Source organism: Panthera leo, chromosome B3 (assembly GCF_018350215.1).
Source record: "Panthera leo isolate Ple1 chromosome B3, P.leo_Ple1_pat1.1, whole genome shotgun sequence".
NCBI lineage: Eukaryota > Metazoa > Chordata > Mammalia > Carnivora > Felidae > Panthera > Panthera leo.
The window spans coordinates 104,576,358-104,596,019 of record NC_056684.1 but is presented as its reverse complement, the minus strand read 5'-3'; the positions used below and the strand labels follow the sequence as shown (position 1 = coordinate 104,596,019).

The following is a 19,662-nucleotide window of genomic DNA, read 5'->3' as shown; positions in this document are numbered from 1 at the left end:
GGCAAATTGCTCTGCCTTGGATGCTACACACGAGAGAACACTAGTGGACGGGAGGGAGAACCTGCCGTTTTTTTTCTTTAACCGAAGTACAGTTGATACACAATGTTACGTTAGTTTCAGGCGTACAACATAGTGATTTAAGAAGTCTATACTTTATTCTTTTTTTTTTAATTTTAGAGAGAGTAAGTAGGGGAGAGGGGCAGAGGGGGAGAGAGAGAATCTTAAGCAGGCTCCATGCTCAGCACAGAGCCTGACACAGGGCTCGATCCCATGACCCTGGGATCATGACCTGAGCGGAAATCAAGGGTTGGTCGCTCAATGGACTGAGCCACCCAGGTGCCCCTAAATAAAATTTCAAGAAAGAAAACAAACTAGAATCAGTGAGGTTAGAATGGATCTGTAGTTGTGGGCTGAGGAATTATCTGAGTGGAAGGGCCCTAACCTCTTGTGCTCATCTCTGTCAGCAATCCAGCATTAACTTCCATTTGCAAAAGTCTACAGAATTTTCTGGGGCTCTTTTAACTTAAAAGTAGTAAGAAATTGGAGGGTATTATGCTTAGTGAAATAAGTTAGTCAGAGAAAGACAGCATACGTTTTCACTCATGTAGAATTTGAGAAAACTTAACAGAAGGCCATGGGGGAAGGGAAGGGGAAAAAATAGTTTCAAACAGAGAGGGAGGTAAACCTATTAGAGACTCTTAAATACAGAGAACAAACTGAAGATTGATGGGAAAGTGGGAGGGGGGAGGGGAAAATGGGTGATGGGTATTGAGGAGGGCACTTGTTGGGATGAGTCCTGGGTGTTATATGTAAACGGTGAATCACGGGAATCTACCCCCAAAACCAGGAGCACCCTGTATGTTAGCCAACTGGACAATACATTGTATTAAAATAATAATAAAAATTAAAAAAAAGAAATTATAAATAATTTGGAAAATTCTAAATATTGAGGGAATAAAAGAAAATCACCCATAATTCTATAACCCATTGAGGAATTCATTTAACACTTAGATGTACATTATCCCAATTATATACATAATATTTTTATCCACAAACTTGGGCTTATGTTATATATACTCTATTTTTTTCATTTGTAACATATCAAGTATTCTTCTTTAAATAATTTAAGTTTTTGTGTAATATACCACTCTGTAGATATAACCTAAGGTTTTGTTTTCCTGTGAGTATTTCAACCAATTATCTATGGTTGGCTATTAATGTTGTTTACATGTTCTTTTCCACTACAAATAATGTTACAGTAAATAACATTTAACAAAAATTTTTGTGCATATCACTGATTGTTTAAGATAACTGGAAATTTGGATGAAAAAAATTAAACCTTTAAAAAACTTTTAATATAGATTGCAAATCCCTCCTCACATCTCCAAAAAGTTGTATCAGTTCATACCCCTCTCGTCAGTGTGATGTGTCTCTATTTAAAAAATTGCAGTGTTGATTCTCCTCTTTATAAATCATCTTTTCTTTTTCTGATTTTTTTTGTCTTGACTTTGCATTCCCTTATCAATTTTTATTCCTTCAGTTTATTTATTTATTTAGGGAGAGCATGTGCACACACATACACAGGAAAGGTGGAGGGAGAGATAGAGAATCTTTTTTTTAATGTTTATTTTGAGAGAGAGAGAGAAAGAGAGAGAGAGAGAGAGAGAGAGAGAGAGAGAAGATGAACGGGGAAGGGGTAGAGAGAAAGGGAGAGACAGACAATCCCAAGCAGGCTCCACACTGTCAGTGCAGTGTGGGTTCTAGAGGGGCTTGAACCCACAAACCATGAGATCGTGATCTGAGCCCAAATCAAAAGTTGGTTGCTCAACTGACTGACAGGCGCCCCATTCCTTCAGTTTTAAAATGTATAAATGCAAAATTTATTTTGACACTGACTCGAACATTTTATTGAAAACAGTTTACAGAATCCTCATGAAAAAGAGTCATACTTATTCAAAAATTCTGAACTCACTTGAAAGCAATATATATTCACCAAAAGAAGGAAGAAATATTTATTAAGCACCTGAGTGCCCAATACCAGGTGAGAGACTCTTGCAGATGCCTGAGAAGCACAAGACATGACCCTCAGGGGTCTCATGATCTTAGGTGGAGAAATACAACCAAGCTTGCATATTTTAAAGAACAGTCTTTCTCAACCTTTTTAGACCCATGCCTCCCCGAATACTGTCTCATTATCTTCTATGTATCACCGACCCCAGTAGCCAAGAACATTTGACCAAGCTTTCTTTTTGTAGTTTGTGTCATAAAGAACCAGATCCATTGAATGTGCTCTTTCAAACTCCCTGTATGCAGACACATGTCCTGTTCTGATGTGCCTTCCCTCCCCCAGTGGAGAACTGCTGCCTTAGAGAATTATACAAAGCAGGACTCTGAAATTTACACGAAGAACCTGATATAGAGACAGTTTACTAGTGAGACCTGGCTTGATAAGGCGTAAGTTAAACTGTTTCTCTTGACAGCGAACTTCCTATAGTTTAAAAGTCTTTTGGTGCACCAGACCCTGGCTTGATCTGTGCCTCCCTTTCCTCTTCTCCGAGCTGCCCTTACTCTGCCATCCACAGGTAGTCCCATGGCCCTTTTCACCCCTTCCACGAGGTGCTCAACTTTTTCCTTTTTCTACCTCGCTCTTATTTTGCTCTTTATATAATATCCAGCCCATTCCCTGATTCCAAGTGTCTTGCTTCAGAGTTGGCACTCTGCCTTGGTCCCAGTAATTGGCTTTCCTGCTCTGTGCCTTACCTCTCCATCCCTGCACTGTTACTTGTCATTCGCTTCTCATAGACCTGATGGCCTGCTCCTTTCCTCACTGGAGTTAGCCAACCCCGCCCCCCCCCCCCCCCCACCAACCCCATGCCTTTTAACTGACCCCCGTGTAGAGCGCAGTGCCTGGCCAACACAATGTGCATAATAAATATTTGCTGAATGAATAAATGAATTGGAAGCATTCTCATGCTTGAATTTAATTTTATGTTGAGACATGTTGAAATAGTCATGTTTCATTTGTCTTTCTCCCCTCCTGCCCCAGTTTTCTTATTTTTGTTTTATTACTTCTCTACACCAGGTGCTGTACTAGACACGGGGCACTTGTTATTTCTAATCTTCACAACAGTCTTGCAAGACAGGGGTTACCATCGTCATTCTACATATGAGGAAACTGAGGGTCCAGGAGGTTCATTAATTTCTCCAGAGTCACTCAGTGAAGCAGTGGTTGACTTCACTTCTCCATGGAACCACTAACTCTTAGTCCCATTCCTGGGGTTCCTGCACTTTCTTCTTTTGGCCTTCCCATGACTGATCAAATCCTGATTGTGCACCACTGTCTTTGCCGGAATCCTGGTTGAGACAGAAGGAGTGAGGAGGGAAGAATAAACCCAGGAGGTCTTGCCAAGATCTTGACGTGAGGGATTGAAGCCAGGGACTGAAGGAGATAGAAGAACCCAGGGTATCTCCACATTTTCAACCTGAGAGAGCAGAAGAGTGGTGGTGTCACCAAAATAAATGGGTAGCAAAGAAGTCTTACTCCTTGAGGTTGTTAAATCAGATAGTGGTTGGAATTTCAGTGACTCTTAACTCCCTGGTTAACCATGAACAAGTCTCTTAGCTTCTTGGAGTCTCTGTTTCCTCATCTTTTCCCTGAGCATAATCTTACCTGAATCTCATGTTTGATATTGGTTTGCTGATCAAATGATGCACTAGATCTGAACCTGCTCGGTAAGGGGTCGGGCCGTGTGCGCATGTCAGCTGGCATCATTACTGTCAGATATGTTATTACTAGAGTCAGACAGTAAATGGAGACACCGACTTCTTGGGTAAAAGCGTGTCTGTATCAGGGGTCAGCAAACTGACCAGTCTAGCCTGTTACCCTATGAGCATTTTTTTTATCACCTTTTTAAAAAATGATTTTTGCGTCACCTATGAGCAAAGAAAGTCTTTTACATTTTATTTTATTTTATTTTTAATTGTTTAAAAATTTTTTTTATTTATTTTTGAGACAGAGAGAGACAGAGCATGAGTAGGGAGGGGCAGAGAGAGATGGAGACACAGAATCCAAAGCAGGCTCCAGGCTCTGAGCTATCAGCACAGAGCCTGACGCGGGGCTCGAACTCACAGACTATGAGATCATGACCTGAGCTGAAGTCGGATGCTTAACTCACTGAGCCACCCAGGTGCCCCTTTTACATTTTAATATGGTTGAAAAAATCAAAAGAAAGATATTTGTGACATATGAAAATTACATGAAATTCAAAGGTCAGTGTCCACAAATAACATTTATTGGAATATAGCCAAACTCATTTATTTATGTACCATCTATGACTGCTTTTACATGGCCACAGGAGAGTTGAGTAGTTGCAGCCGAGATTGTATGGCCTGCGATGCCTAAAATATTTACTGTTTGATTCTTTACAAGAAAACTTTGCCGATCCCTTGTCTATACTTTTTGGCAGCCGTTTCTAGGCTTGCCACTCTGTGTCTTTCCTTCCTATCTATTGAAGCTCCTGGAGAGGAAAGGAAATGTAAGGAAATCTTGAAAGGTTTTGTTTATTTATCTGTTTACTAATTTCTTTGATAATATTTGTCTTCTTTTCTCCTTTTTGATGATTTTAAAAAAGAATTTTTATTCAGAGCTGAAATATTATTATAACTTTAAAAGGCAGTAAGGATGGGGGACCCTGGGTGGCTCAGTGGGTTGAGCATCTGACTCTTGATTTCGGCTCAGGTCATGATCTCGCTGTGGTGGCTCTGAGGCCCTCCAGACTCTGTGCTGAGCAGAGCCTGCTTGGGATTCTCTCTCTGCCCCTCCCCTGCTTGCACTTGCCTGTGTGCTATCTCTCTCTCCCCATTGCTAGCTTCGGACTATCCTCAACATGGCCATTCTAACACATGCCTTCATTTTGAGTGATGCCTCCTTCTATTCTCAGCATGTGTACTTCCAAATGGTTGTAATAGTGGTCTACTAACATTTCCTGCTTGATGTAGTCCTTTTCAGTGGCTTTTATGACTGTTACTTGATTATTGCCTTTTACTTACTTCCTTACTACTTATTTATTTATTTGTTTGTTTGTTTGTTTGTTTAAGAGAGCATGCACCAGTGAGGGAGAAGGGCAGAGGGAATGAGAGAGAGAGAATCCCAAGGATACTCCACGCAGAGCCTGATGCTGGATTTGTTTCCATGACCCTGGGATCATGACCTGAGCTGAAATCAACAGTCTGTTGTTCAACTGACTGAGACACTGAGACTCCCCCCTGCTTTTTTTTTTTTTAGATTGTTGGCTTTTATTTTTTTTTACAGTCGTTGTGTTATTGTGGAGTGGTACTATTTGCAAGCTGTGTATGCTTCAGAAATACTTCCTGTTCTTGCCTTTGGTCAAAATTTCCTTCTTCAGCTGTGAATGCAAATGCTTCTCTCTGGAGCCAGTGCTGAGCAGCCCTAGCCTGCCCACTGCCCCTTCCTACCTTACTTGGACATTGATTCAAGTGCAGAATACCCATTGAGCTTAAAAACTGAGAGATGTGAGGAATAAAGTAAAAGAGAAGATGTCAGATGAGACACAAATTTGATATTTTATCATGGGTCAAGGTGCATGAGTCAAGGATGAACTTGATATTATAAAGATGATTTCCTGTATCCTTCCCCAGACCTCCCTCCAAAGCATTCGATACTAATGGCCACCTGGGTGGCTCAGTTGCTTAAGTGTCCAACTTTGGCTCAGGTCATGATTTCACAATTCGTGGGTTCAAGCCCTGCATCAGGCTCTGTGCTGACAGCTTGGAGACTGGAGCCTGGAGCCTGCTTTGGATTCTGTGTCTCCTCTCTTTACCCTACCCACTCACACACACACTCTCTCTCTCTCTCTCAAAAATAAATAAACATGGGGCGCCTGGGTGGCTCAGTGGTTGAGCATCTGACTTCGGCTCAGGTCATGATCTCGCAGTTTGTGAGTTCGAGCCCCGGGTCGGGCTCTGTGCAGACAGCTCAGAGCCTGGAGCCTGCTTCAGATTCTGTCTCCCTCTCTCTCTGCCCCATCCCTGCTCATGCTCTGTCTCTCTCTGTCTCTCAAAAATGAATAAATGTTAAAAAAATTTAAAAAAAAAAATTTAAAAAATAAGAAAAAATAGTAATAAAAATACATTTAACAAACAAAAATATTCTCTGTTCATCTAATGATGATATGAAGGATATGGTTATGCTCTCTGTTGCTTTTTTAATTTTATTTTAGAGACAGAGAGCATGAGGTGGGGAGAGGGGCAGAGGGAGATAGAGAGAATCTTAAGCAGGTTCCATGCTCATCCCCAGAGCCTGACATGGGGCTCAATCCCATGACCCTGGGATCATGACCTGAGTGGAAATCAAGAATCGGATGCTCAACTGACTGAGCCACTCAGGTGCCCCCTTGTTGCAGTTTTAAATAAACGAGAATCAAAACAAGACTATTACTGTCATGTTAATACTGTTGACTCTTTCATAGTATTTCATATAATGAAACCAGTGCATCAAATTAATTCAATACCATGAAATATAAGTTATAAAATTAACTTAATGAAATATAAGTAAAAAGATGGCTATTTACATTTTATTCTCTTATTTTCCCTAGTGAGAAGCTGGATGGAAAAACTAAAAGACAAGGTAAGAGAAGTATTTTCTTTCTTCAGATTTATCTTAAAGGGCACGGCTTTGTCAAATAAAAGATCTTCAGAGTAACTGAGCTTTAATTCATCATTCTGATTCTGGTGACCTACTCAGAGATGCAAGGTCACTTCCAGGTGGCCAGCAAGAAGGAAGACCCTCCTTTTAATTTCCTTCTTGTATAGTGCAGGGGACACCTTATTCTTTGGAGCACCATTCCTTCTTATGAAGGCATCCTGTAGTATGTTCAGCTGAAAAATATCCTTGATATATCAAGGTGGAGTTTCTTCTAGGAATCAGGAGTGTAATCCCATTGTATTTAGCATTTCTTGTCCCAGTGCAAGGCTTTTGTAAGCCTGATCCTCCTGCATAAGGAAGAAAAACCTTGGATTTTTGAAAAACATTTTATTATTATTTTTTTAAAAGTTTTTTATTTTTTATTTTTGACGGGGTGGAGGGGCAGAGAGAAAGGGAAACAGAGGATCCAAAGCAGGTTCTGCTCTGACAGACGAGAGCCTGATGCGGGGCTCTAACTCAAGAACATGAGATCATGACCTGAGCTGAAGTCGGATGCTTAACTGACTGAGCCATCCAGGTGCCCCCAAATTGTGTGATTATATTAATTCTCCTCATTATTATCTTTGTGCTTCTCAGTAAAATTTAGCATGGATGGTTTTTGAGAATGAGGCTATTATGTATTCATAGGTATTAAAAGTGATATTGAAAATTTTAAGCATATTGAGGTTACCGGAGGCCATTTTCATATCTGTAACGGGTCCAGTTGTCTAAGGGAGGTAGGATCAGATGGACCGAGTAGGATTTAGGGGGAAAAAAGCTCAAAGGTTAAGAACTGAACACATTAGTAGGGCTTCTTGTTTTTTTTTTTCAGGAGAAAATATGATGCAATGTAAAGGAAATAGGCTTTGGTAGATGAATTTAGGAATCCATATATCATTGTTTCTATAGAAAATATCCTTCTGAGTAAAAAAAAATGCACAAAAAACCCTTAAGAGAATACATTTTTGCATGTAGTCAGTTTTGAAGTTAGATATTGCAAAATTTCTTACCTGTATCTATAGATAGCTTTGCCATAATTTTTAAAAATCTGTGCAGTTTTATAGAAAGGCTGTATTTTCTATTTCTGTAGACCCTTCTTGTCTCAAAGGCTTGGCACCTTCTCTTTACTCATTTTCACCAAGAGAAATAATTTTATGTGTGATCCTTAGTTTTCTGGATTGAGTTTTTCCAGCCCTCTCTCTATTTTCTTCTGTAGTGTTTTTTCAGTATGTCTTAATTAAAAAAAAAAGAAAAATAGTTGATATTCTAACCATGTTTGGCTTATTTGAGGTGTTCTTTATATTTTGACCCTCTTTTGGAGGTACTCACTGTAATCTTTCCCATATCCCCCCTTCCTCTGTGAGTGAAATATTATACACTTACCTGCAATGTGCATTCATATGTGCATACACGTATGTGTGTATATGTATCTTTCTCTCTTTCCCTTCCTTTCTCCCTCACTTCCCCTCTTCACCTATCTAGCTAGCTAGTTAGCTATCATCTATAAAAGTCTTGTGAGTTATTATCTTCAGAAACTGGTATAACTATTGCCTCTGATGAAAGTCACAGAATCCCTTAAACCTGAAAACTAAATACTTATTTGACTGGCTCTTCGGCCCACCAGGACGTTTTCTCAGTTTCGCTTTATTTAATTTTACCCAATATTGGTATTTCTGTTAGTTGGTTTGGCTCCAGAAAGAATAGTGCTCTAAAAAGTTCTGAATTATTCCTTTTGCTGTTATTATTTTGGATTTCTATATTAGGATTAAGATCAGCTATGAGTGACAGAGAACCCCAGTGACAATCGCTTAACCAAGACGAATTTTGTCTCTTGTTCATGAATCTGGAGGTAGCAGTCAGGGGTTAATGGGAAGCAACACTGTGACAAGGGCTCAAGCTCCTTTTATTTGATGCTCCACTATCTGTGGACATTCATTCCCAAGGTCACCTCATGGTCCTGGATGGCAGTTCCAACTTCAGTAGCTCTATTCTAGCCAGAGGAAGGAGGAAAAGGGAAGGCTAAGGTACCTCCTCCCTCTTAAAAGGGAAGATGGAGGCACTCTCATTCTTAAAATGTGGGGAATAAAGGCTGTGCTCCCCTCTTAAAGATCATGGCCTGGAAGTTGCACCTGCCACTAATGTATTATCTTCTCTCTCTCTCTCTCTCTTTTTAAAAATTTTTAAATCTTTATTTTTGAGAGAGAGAGAGAGAGAGAGAGAGAGAGCAAGTGGGGAGGAGGAACAGAGAGAGAGGGAGACACAGAATCCAAAGCAGGCTCCAGGCTCCGAGCTGTCAACACAGAGCCTGACGCGGGGCTTGAACCTGTGAGCCCTGAGATCATGACCTGAGCCAAAATTGGATGCTTAACTGACTGAGCCACCCAGGTGCCCCAAATTTATTATCTTCTTAGTGAGAGTTATCACATGGTCATAGCCAGCTAAAGCTGCACAGAAGGCAGGGAGAAGTGATTGTTGCCCAGCCTAAATGGGAGGTTCTGTTGCTCTGAAAGAAGAGGTGAATGAGTATTGAGGGACAGTCCCTATACTCATTCCATCATTGCCTTCTTTCTGGTTATATGTTCAAGTTAGTGATGGTTGTTAGGCAAATCTTAACTTGGCTATATATCTTTTCAGCATCTAAATGTTTCTCAGAATTGGAGAGGCATGACAATTGTAGTCGTATAATAAAGACCAGCTCTGTTGTTGTGTCATCAAGGTCATTCTATTTCTTTTAGCTTTGGGAAGTAATCTGGAAAATGGATGACCCAGAGTATACTGCATAACACTGATTCTCACTGGCCCCACAGTGTCAGCATCACCTGGGAGCTCGCTAGAAATGCAATCCTTGGGCCCCACCCTACACACACTGAGTCAGAAACTCTGGGAACAGGGCCCAACAATCTGTGTTGTTTTTTTTTTAAATTTTTTTTTTTCAACGTTTTTTATTTATTTTTGGGACAGAGAGAGACAGAGCACGAACGGGGGAGGGGCAGAGAGAGAGGGAGACACAGAATTGGAAACAGGCTCCAGGCTCCGAGCCATCAGCCCAGAGCCCGACGCGGGGCTCGAACTCACGGACCGCGAGATCGTGACCTGGCTGAAGTCGGACGCTTAACCGACTGCGCCACCCAGGCGCCCCCCAACAATCTGTTTTAACAAGTCTTGCAGGTGATTCTGGTACATGCTGAAGTTTGAGAACCACCATCGCAAAGCAATATCAGGGCACTATCTTAATTCAGCAGATTTTAGGCACCATAGCATATCATTTGTTTTTCTTATACCTTTCTTGAAAACAGATGTTTCTGAATAACTACATTGTCCTAATACTTTCTCATGAAAGTATTTCTCTTTTTACTTTCTCGTGAACAAAGCAAAACAAAACAAAGTAAACAAAACCAAAACAAACACAAACTAAAAACAACTATGACTAGTAATAATTTAAAAAATGTAAAACTTACTCTTTATTTGCAGCTATTTTCAAGTTTACAAAAAAGATACAAGAGTAAATACAAAGAATGCCCCTTTAACTTTTACCCAGATGCACTTGTTTTTAATATTTTATCTCATTTGCCGGTCTGTCTCCCCATTTCTGTCTCTTTTTCTGAACCATTTGAGGAAGAGTTGCATATACTATGGTGCTTTGACCCTAAATACTTTAGTGTGTATTTTCTACACACTAGAGTGGGAATATTCTGTTAGCAAACATAGTACAGTTATCAGCTTGAGTATATTTAATATTAATACAGTACTTTTTATCAAATCTGGCATCAGTTTTTTCAATAGACTCAAAATACTTTTCTTTTTTTAAAATGTTTATTTATTTTTGAGAGCACAAGCAGGAAGGAGGCAGAGAGAGACACACACATGGAATTGGAAGCAGACTCCAGGCTCTGAGCAGTCAGCACAGAGCCTGATGTGGGGCTCAAACCCATGAGCTGTGAGATCATGACCTGAGCTGAAGTTGCTTAACCAACTAAGCCACCCAGGCACCCTTCAAAATACCTTTCTAAAAGTATTTTTTCTTCTCTAGTAGAGGACCCAGTCTAGGATCATGCAGCACATCTGATTTCCATGATTTGTTAGTTTCCTATAGTCTGGAACATTTTTTATAGCCATCTTTTGTCTTTCACGACACTGATGTTTAAAAGAATATAGACCTTTTTTTTATGTTTATTTATTTATTTTTGAGAGAGAGAGTGTGAGCCGGGGAGGGGTAGAGAGAGAGAGGAAGACAGGAAGACAAGAATCTGAAGCAGGCTCTGCGCTGTCCATGCAGATGCGGTGCTCGAACCCACGAACTGTGAGATAATGACCTGAGCGGAAATCAAGAGCTGGACGCTTAACCAATTGAGCTGCCCAGGTGCCCCAAAAGAATATAGACCTCTTTAAAACAATATCACAGAGACGCCTGGGTGGCTTCTAAGCGGCCGACTTTGGCTCAGGTCATGATCTCACGGTCCGTGAGTTCGAGCCCCGCGTTGGGCTCTGTGCTGACAGCTCAGAGCCTGGAGCCTGTTTTGGATTCTGTGTCTCCCTCTCTCTGACCCTCCCCTGTTCATGCTCTGTCTCTCTCTGTCTCAAAAATAAATAAACGTTAAAAAAAAAAACAATATCACAGTCTTCATTTTAAGTTTATTGGGTGTTTTCTCATGATTAAACTCAATTTATGCATTCTCAGCTGGAATATACGCAGGTGCAGCCGTGTCCTTCTTAGGGTGTTACATGTGGAAGTTCATGTACATACAGTGCTTTTGAACAAATAAGAGGTAAGGGGCAGGATTTAGAACTTAAAAAATATGTACATATTTCTTACTTGTTTTCATTTGTGCAGGAAACAAGTCATGGGTGATTTAAGAAGAGCTTCTTCTCCGTTTAGTCAGTTTTTAAAGAGGAATGGTTAAAATATACTTGAAGAGGAGAGGTTACTTTGATCCCATCTTGTAATTGTAATTTCAAAGCACAGTCAGTTATCTCTCTCTCTCTCTCCCTCCCTCCCTCCTCCCTCCCTCCCTCTCTCACACACACACACACACACACACACACACACACACACACACACGAGGGGACCAAAGAGAGGAAAGAGGGAGATACGAATTAAGTTTTGGTGAAATCTAGATGATTTAAAGCTCTAGAAACAAGAAGTCTAAATGTATAAATAACAAGTGTGGGAAAGAGTGACACTTTTTGGAATCTTCGTGCTATTGGGGTGAAGTTACATAGTACAAGGAGACCCACACAGAGAGTGGTCATGCTGAGTTTCCAAAAGCTCACACATTATCCTTTGAATGTACATCATCCTCTTTAGAGTCTAATCTATGGGACTTAAATGATCATATTTCAATATGTACATACGTTTCCATGCACTGGGAATGGTGGTTTTAAAACAATATACTCACATTTCTTGTGAGAGTACCAAAACTTTGCTCTTGTCCGGTGTTTTCCCACATGGAAAATTACAGTTTTTATAAGCCTTAAGTAGATCTGGAAGAACTTTAGAAAAAGTTTGGGTTTCTGCAAAGCATATTAATTTGTTGAAAAGTGACTGGGTATTGTTTCTTGGAGAAAAACACTTAGTATGCTGATGAACAATGCTATTGTTCTCAAATTAATGGAAAAATTTCCATATTCTGCTCTAACACAAGAGTCTGGAAAACAGAACCAGTGGTTGAGCCGGCTGTGTGCAGGAGGGAGCTGCAGTTTTATAAGGTCGTGTGTATTCCTTTGATTTACTTTTGGAAATGTTGGGAAAGCATCACAGTCTGCATACTTCAGCACTTTTTAGAAAACTTTTATTCTCTGGCCCTCTCTGATTTTGTCTCATTCTGAAAGGTACTAGAAATAGTTTGAGCTATAATAGAAATTTTAGAAATAGTCAAATAAATGAACAGACTCATGGGTACCCCCCCCCCCCAAATAATGCCTATCTAAAGTTCAAAAATTTAAATTTTTTTATATATTTTGTCTGGGTGGGCCGCTAGAAGGGGCCTTCTTGGAAGGCAAACCAGTATCCTGTTTTTCTATGAAAGTGCTCTTTCATAGGTAGGTTACATAATGCTTATTAGGCCAATACATATTGACCAAAATGCAGGGAGCGCCTTTAGTATGATGGCCTTACCCTGAGCTTGGGAAGATCCTCAGCTACTCACCCAAGCCCAGGGATGTGTGAACTGCTCTCTTATGAGCAACTTATTCATAGTGACACCTTGGGGACATTGGAGACACTTCAGATACCAGATACCTCCAGGCTCTTTAGAACGTGTCAGTGTTGTTGGCAGTGATCTTTGTACCCTGCTCTGCCACTTTCTTTCTTTGAGTCTGGAGATGCTCAGAATTTCCTCTCAAGCCCCAACTTTGGTCTTGTCCCCTGGCAGCTTTTTCCTTTCATATAAATCCCACTTTACGCGCATGCTCTCTCCTCTCCTTGTCTTTCCTGTCTGTGCCCCAACATCTGGCATCCTCCGTCTTCCCTCTTTTACTGTAATGCAGCTGAGATTGTGAGAGAGAAGACCACCAATGTTGAGGCCCTCCCTTTGCCCCCCAAGAAGCACAATATTCCAGCGGGCACTTCGGCCCCCTTGGAGCTTGTCTCAGGCTGATATTTCCAATTTATAGCATTTTAATAGTCCTGGCGTTCTTAGAAGCTTACTTCATCCATCTCTAATACAAATTATATTTCTGCCACCAAAACCTGATGTTGATAAATGTTCATAAGGACACGGCTGGTGCTGCCACTAGGTCTGGGTGATTTATTTCAATACTTCTACTAAATACTTGAACTCTCCAAAAATAGTCCTCCCTTTCTCTCTGTTGCCTTCTCCCTAAAAATACCTTTATTCTAGGTGCTATTTTATAGCAAGGCAGGTAGGAGAATTCCAGGTGTTGTTTAAGAACCTGGTGCCATCCAGCAAAAATGAGAAACCCAGGGCAGTGGTCCATTCAGCATCCTGATGCATGTTTCCTTTTCTGTGCAGGCTGGCTACATGTCTGGGATGCTGGTTCCTGTAGGGGTTGGGATAGCTGGAGCCTTGTTCATCTTGGGAGCACTGTACAGCATTAAGGTTATGAATCGGCGAAGGAGAAACGGCTTCAAAAGGCATAAAAGAAAGGTATGGAACCAACAAGAGCAAAACCTAATCAGTTTCAGAACATTCTTCGCTTTTCTAATTTGCTTAATAAAGCACATGGGGCTTAATGACGCATGAATGGTATTGACATGCCCAGTGGTTTGGATTAGCTGCGGCAGCTGCTGCTTCGTGTGTTAGTGTGTCTTTTAAAGGGGCCTGTTTCTCAGTTTTGCTCTGCAGCAGAAAGGGTTTAATGCTTTTCTGTTTTCTTTCTCCAGCAGAGAGAATTCAACAGCATGCAAGATCGAGTAATGCTCTTAGCCGACAGCTCTGAAGATGAATTTTGAATTGGATGGGAGTTTAATTGGGATATTCGACTGTGTTATCATTTTATTTTTTATTTCGGGGCAAAAAAAAGAACAGCATCCTGCAACATCACTACGGTCAGGCCATCAGTCTTACTATCTTCTGGGCAGTAGATTTTTCTTGTACTGAGCTGAAAAGGCATGCTGTATACTTAATGTAATAGTCAGTGTTTGTTTTTCTTCTGTAGTGAATTTCCCACAACCGTAGGCTACAACTCATCAATATGCAGCGTTCATGTTGCTCACCAGGAGTTGCTAGGTAAATAATTTGTATTTTTCCAAAGGGCCTTTGCCTTGGTTTACCTGCACTAAGTATAACGATTATTGCTGCCAAGGTATGTTGGCTCTGAAATAGAAATCTTAACAAAGAATAACTTGTGATGACTGCATTCTGCCTACTTGAAGCTATAGGCTTCTGGACCACAGTACATCCTACATTTGCATCAAGACTAGCAGCAAGTTAGAATGAAATCTTTTTGTTGTTGTCAAGAAGATCTCTCGGCACATTAGGATTGTGTCTAGATTTGTATGTACCTTGCATTATATACTCCAGTCTTCCAGTTTTATTATTTTTCATCTTCTGTTTTTATTCTCATTTTTGGCAGGAAAAAAAAAGCACCAGAAATAATACATTAAGTTGACTCTCAGTCTCAATGCAAACTTGTTTTCTTAAAGAGTGTGATTGAGCCCAACAGACCTATCAGTAGATTCTTACATGTCTTTCATTAAGAGATGTTCTTTTTTGTGTGTCATTTGACTTTGCAAGAAGAAATGAGGAAGAAATCAGGACGAAAATGAGGGTTGGTAAGCTCTCAGAGCATTTATCTCTGCCATTTGGCTCTGTGCTTGTGTGGCCACTATTGTGAATTATTCAGAGTGCTGCTTTTCTACTTCTGGGGTCCTGGCCACGCAATGATTGGGCCAGCACTGGTTCTTGCTTGGCTTTATTAGACAACAGACATCCTGTGGTGGATGCAGGCTCATTGGCCAGAGTCCTGGCACATGATGGAGCTTATGAAAACCCCGCCTCTCTCAGGGCATCCTCTTCCGGGGATGTTGCCCTATGTTAGATCATTTCTCATTTCTTTTGCAATGTAATTCCTTGCCCTATCTTTTGGATCTGGGTATTCGGGACTTCTTTAAGTCAAGTTTTTAGGGATAGACTTGGCTCGTTTGCATGGGGGAATAAAGGTTACCACTAACACTGTCCTTAGTGCCTGACACATAGAGAATCTGCTCACGTTTATTGGAGCCTGCTGTGCTGCATTCGAGGCAAGTTGCAGTTATTCCTCACAGCTACTGTATGACGTAGGACATACGTTATGACTTAGGACGTATGTTTTTATTCTCCCCGTTGACTAAAGACAGAACTGAAGCAGAGAAGTGAAATGATAATCCAAAATTATGCCCAGGAACAATCAGGACAAGAGCCCACTTGGACTCAAAACTGTGCACCCCCTCATCAATTCAGTGCCTTTCCACATACTTTGCAGGAAGCAGTGACGTTTCAGAGTCCTTTAAAAACCAAGATTCTAAGGAAATACGGGAGACCCTTGAACAACATGGGATTGAACTGCACGGGTCCACTTATACGTGGATTTTTCAATACAGTACTATAAATCTATTTTCTTTTTCTTATGATTTTCTTAACATTTTCTTTTCTATAGCTTACTGATTGTAAGAACACAGTATGTAAAGCATATAATATGCAAATTATATGTTAGTTAGCTGTTTATGTTATCACTAAGGCTTCTCATCAATAGTAGGCTGTTAGTAAGGTTTTTGGGGAGTCAAAAGTTATACTTAGATTTTCCTTTAAAAAAATTTTTTTAATGTTTATTTTTGAGAGAGAGAAACAGAAAGCAAGTGGGGGAGGGGCAGAGAGAAGGGAGAGAGAACCACAAGCAGGCTCTGAGCTCTCAGCACAGAACCTGATGTGGGGCTCGAACCCATGAACCACAAGATCATGACCTGAGTCTAAGTCCAACGCTCAACCCACTGAGCCACCCAGGCACACAGTTAGATTTTCAACTGTGCAGGGGGGGGTTGGCACTGTGAACCCCTGTGTTGTTCAAGGGTCAGCTGTATGTAGTTGGTTGGCCAAGGAACATTTCACATGAATTTCTGTCTTTGTGAAATGAACAATGCCTTACTAACTTCCCTCTTATTCACACACTGGTCTTTTCCTCTCCCACCTCAGCTATTTCTTTTACAACCACATAGATTTACTATCACCTATAGAGAACTAATAGAAAAAACTTTCTAGAATCCATTGTTGAATGATAGCTAGCATGCAAGAATGTTTTCATCAAATAATTTCTTTCTTTTTTTTTGCCAAGAGATGTAAGCAAATGTGTGAAGTTGGTCAAGAAAATGAGAAGCTCAAATACAGTTAGAGGTTAACAATTGACAAATAAGCTCAAAGTCGGGCTTTAAAAATAAAATTCAGCATCATGACACTCATAAGTAATTTGTAATTTCAAGAACAGAGACATCCTGAGACTGCATAGGGTATGTTTGTCTTTTCTAAGAGCAGCCCCTTGTTGTAAGGGTTCCTAAGGTTAGGAGGAGGATGGGCATGATTGTTTTCTTAACAAGCTATTTATAGTGAACACACAATAAACCATTTCATTTAGCAATACCTGGGCAATGCTAATGGCTATCAGTGCCTCAGGCTACTCTTAATCTGTAGTTTTCACTAGACCATGGCTAATAGGTTGAACTTTCAAACTGTAGAATAATAAGGTCACAAATAACAGACACATATTTTCATTTTTTCCAGAAGGCCATGGGGATGATATGTATGTGCATTTAGGCTAAGCAGAAATGTCTCCGCAGGCCTTTTTTTGGGAAGGTGACTGTTAAGAGACAAAGAGATGACTTAATCTACAAAGAGTAGGTTTCTGTATGAACCCATTTCACCACCTGGGTTGTGTGGAAGGTTCTGTAGATGGCTCAACTGCTATGCTTATCTTGGCCACTTTCCTCACTGTCAGTGGCTGTGGCACAATGATGTTGAGTAGTGAGCTGAAATTATTGAGAGGTTGTTTATCAGAATTTTCAGAAAAGGTTGTCTTGTTCTAAACAAAACCCGAGATTGGGGTGTTGCCACCAGAGGGGGGTGCTGGCTAGTGGTTATACTATAGTCCAGATTAAAAGTAGTAAATCAGGCACTGATAGGTTTACCTAACATAAGTGATTGATATGCTCATATTTGCACATTAAAAATAAAAAGGCAAATCTTTATTCTAACAACGAACCTTAAAACATTTAGCAGCAAAATAAATAAAGCTGTCTGGTGGGGGCTGCGTGATAGCTGCAAGCTTCAGTTGCAAACATCTTCCCTTCTGAGCTGTATTCATCTTCTCAGAACTGCAGCTGTCCCACTGCAGGGGCAGGGATTGTATCTTATTCTCAGAGGGAGAGGCAGTGTTTCCCAAACTCCGGGTGATTCCTGGGAGCTGGCTCCCAGGAATCACCTGGGAGATGTGTTCAACACAACAGATTCCAAGGCCCTGCCCCAGACCCATTGAATCAGTATCTCCAAGGGAGGAGTTTGGGACTCCTGTACCCAGGCAAGTTAGAGAATAGAGTTAGGAGGGCATCTATCTAGAGAACAGCTTCCTTAGTAAAGAGATGAGGGAGAGCAGGTCCCATGGGGAAGAAACGCCCTAGTCAGCTATCCAATAAATCACACCTGCCGTTGCGGAGAATGGAAAACAAAAGGAAAGAGAAAAGGGTAGAAGCTTCTAGAACGAATAGAATGATGGGTCAGAGAGAAAAGGTCTCCTCCTATGTCCCTGATGTCTTTTTCTCTAATCAGAAGGTAGGACTTTTCTTTCACACCTCTTCAGATTTTCCTCGCCCATTAGCTGCTTCTTTCAGTAGCTGCTAGTTTAATTTATATGCAATATTTGGAGTTAATTAGTATCCCAGGGAAACAGATTCCCTTAGCAATGCTTTAGCCTTGGCTTCAGCTCATAAACTGCCTCAGATACAGTCTTCCAGAAACATTTTCTTAAAGTACCTGTATCTCTTACATAGGTCAATAATGTTGTGGGGAAATTGTTAAAGCACAGTTTTAGGACATATTTAAAGTAGTTTTAGCTTGGTCAGTCACAGCCGATTCTTTATTTCATTATTATTATTTTTTTTAAAGCTAAGACTTAAAAGTCAAATGTTACAGAGACATCAAAAAATAATATAGAGCCATATAGAACATTCTGAATGCCTGGTGCTTTTCTCCACGTTCCTCCAGATATCTCTTTCATGTGGAAGTCCAAGTGAAATATCCAATTTCTGTGGATATGAATAATCAATGTTTCTACCAGCTGCCAAAAAAGTAGCTTTTGGGAATAAGATATATCATGTGGCTGAAGTTTCTAGCTATGTGCCCTTTTGGCAAGGTAGGCTTTGTTATGATTACAGGGAAATCTGTGAAAGAAATCTCTACTTTTAAGGGTATGTGAATGTATGGTCACAAGGAAAGAAGTGTGGGTAGAAGAAGATGCAAGAAAAGTCACGATGCAATGGAAACGTAAACATGGCACAAAACACTGGAATGTGCTAGAGGAGGCCAAAGCTCCATCGAATGGACCGATGCTTGGAAAAATGATACAGACAAGTAAGGAGAAAAAGGCAAGTGAGTTAGGCCATTGGCAGGGGAAGGCGCTATAAATCTAAATTTGCTTCCATCGTTTCCATCAAAGAAAATTATCCTACACTAGGTAGAAAGGACATGAGTGGGAGGGAATTGAAACCCAAGATCAATGAGGAGACAAAAGGAGCTTGGTTACTTTAAGTAATCTCGGTTAAATATCTTTCTTAATTAAACAAAGTTCAAATAACTGTATATAAATCTATAGGAATAGGAAACAATTTGAAAGCAAAATAATGGTGTTGACCAAATAAAAGCCCCTTATTTGTATGTTTAGCATCCCCCATAGGACACAGACCTTTTTGGGATCTATTTACTTCATAATTACCAATTTTGGCAGTCAAAAATAGCTGGAAACATAATTCTGTCGCTTAAGTTCTACATTCAGCAAAAATAATCTGCATTTATTTTGTAAGCCACTGTTAGCTATACAAATGCATTGGGATTACCCTATTTTGGGTAATTGATACATCTAACTCGCTGTTAATTAGCCTAAATTATTATGTGTATATAGGATAAAGGAGAGGAAAGAAAGGAGGAAGAAAGAAAGAAAAAAGAAAGAAATTTCCTCCAGATAACAGCAGCCAAAGTGCAAAGAAACAAATCCTATACTCCTCTCTTCTAGTATGCTTAAATACAGAAAACAATATTGGGGTAAAAACACACACACACACACAAACTCTCAAATCTTCCATTTAGTAAGGCAAAGGTCTTACTTTCCATTCTCAAGAAGCAACAGGAACAATAATACAAATAATAACCATTAATAATTTGTAATATGGACTAGTATACATTCTTACCCTAAGACATACCCTTTTGTGGGATAACGATGGAGGAACTGAGGAGAATTAACTACTGGGAGAAAAATCCAAT

The 19,662-nt window shown here is 40.3% G+C and overlaps 1 protein-coding gene across 2 annotated transcripts in view; it reads left to right on the top strand.

Annotated features, from left to right (window-relative positions):
- ARMH4 (armadillo like helical domain containing 4) overlaps nt 1–15,707 on the top strand; it is a 126,484-nt gene extending 110,777 nt beyond the window's left edge. For both annotated transcript variants that reach the window (XM_042943347.1, XM_042943348.1), the window contains exons 6-8: nt 6,615–6,646; nt 13,675–13,809; nt 14,046–15,707. In XM_042943347.1, coding sequence (XP_042799281.1) covers nt 6,615–6,646; nt 13,675–13,809; nt 14,046–14,114 — 236 coding nt within the window. In that variant the 3' untranslated portion in view covers nt 14,115–15,707. The remainder of the gene's footprint in view (nt 1–6,614; nt 6,647–13,674; nt 13,810–14,045) is intronic.
- The last annotated feature ends 3,955 nt before the right edge of the window (nt 15,708–19,662 follow it).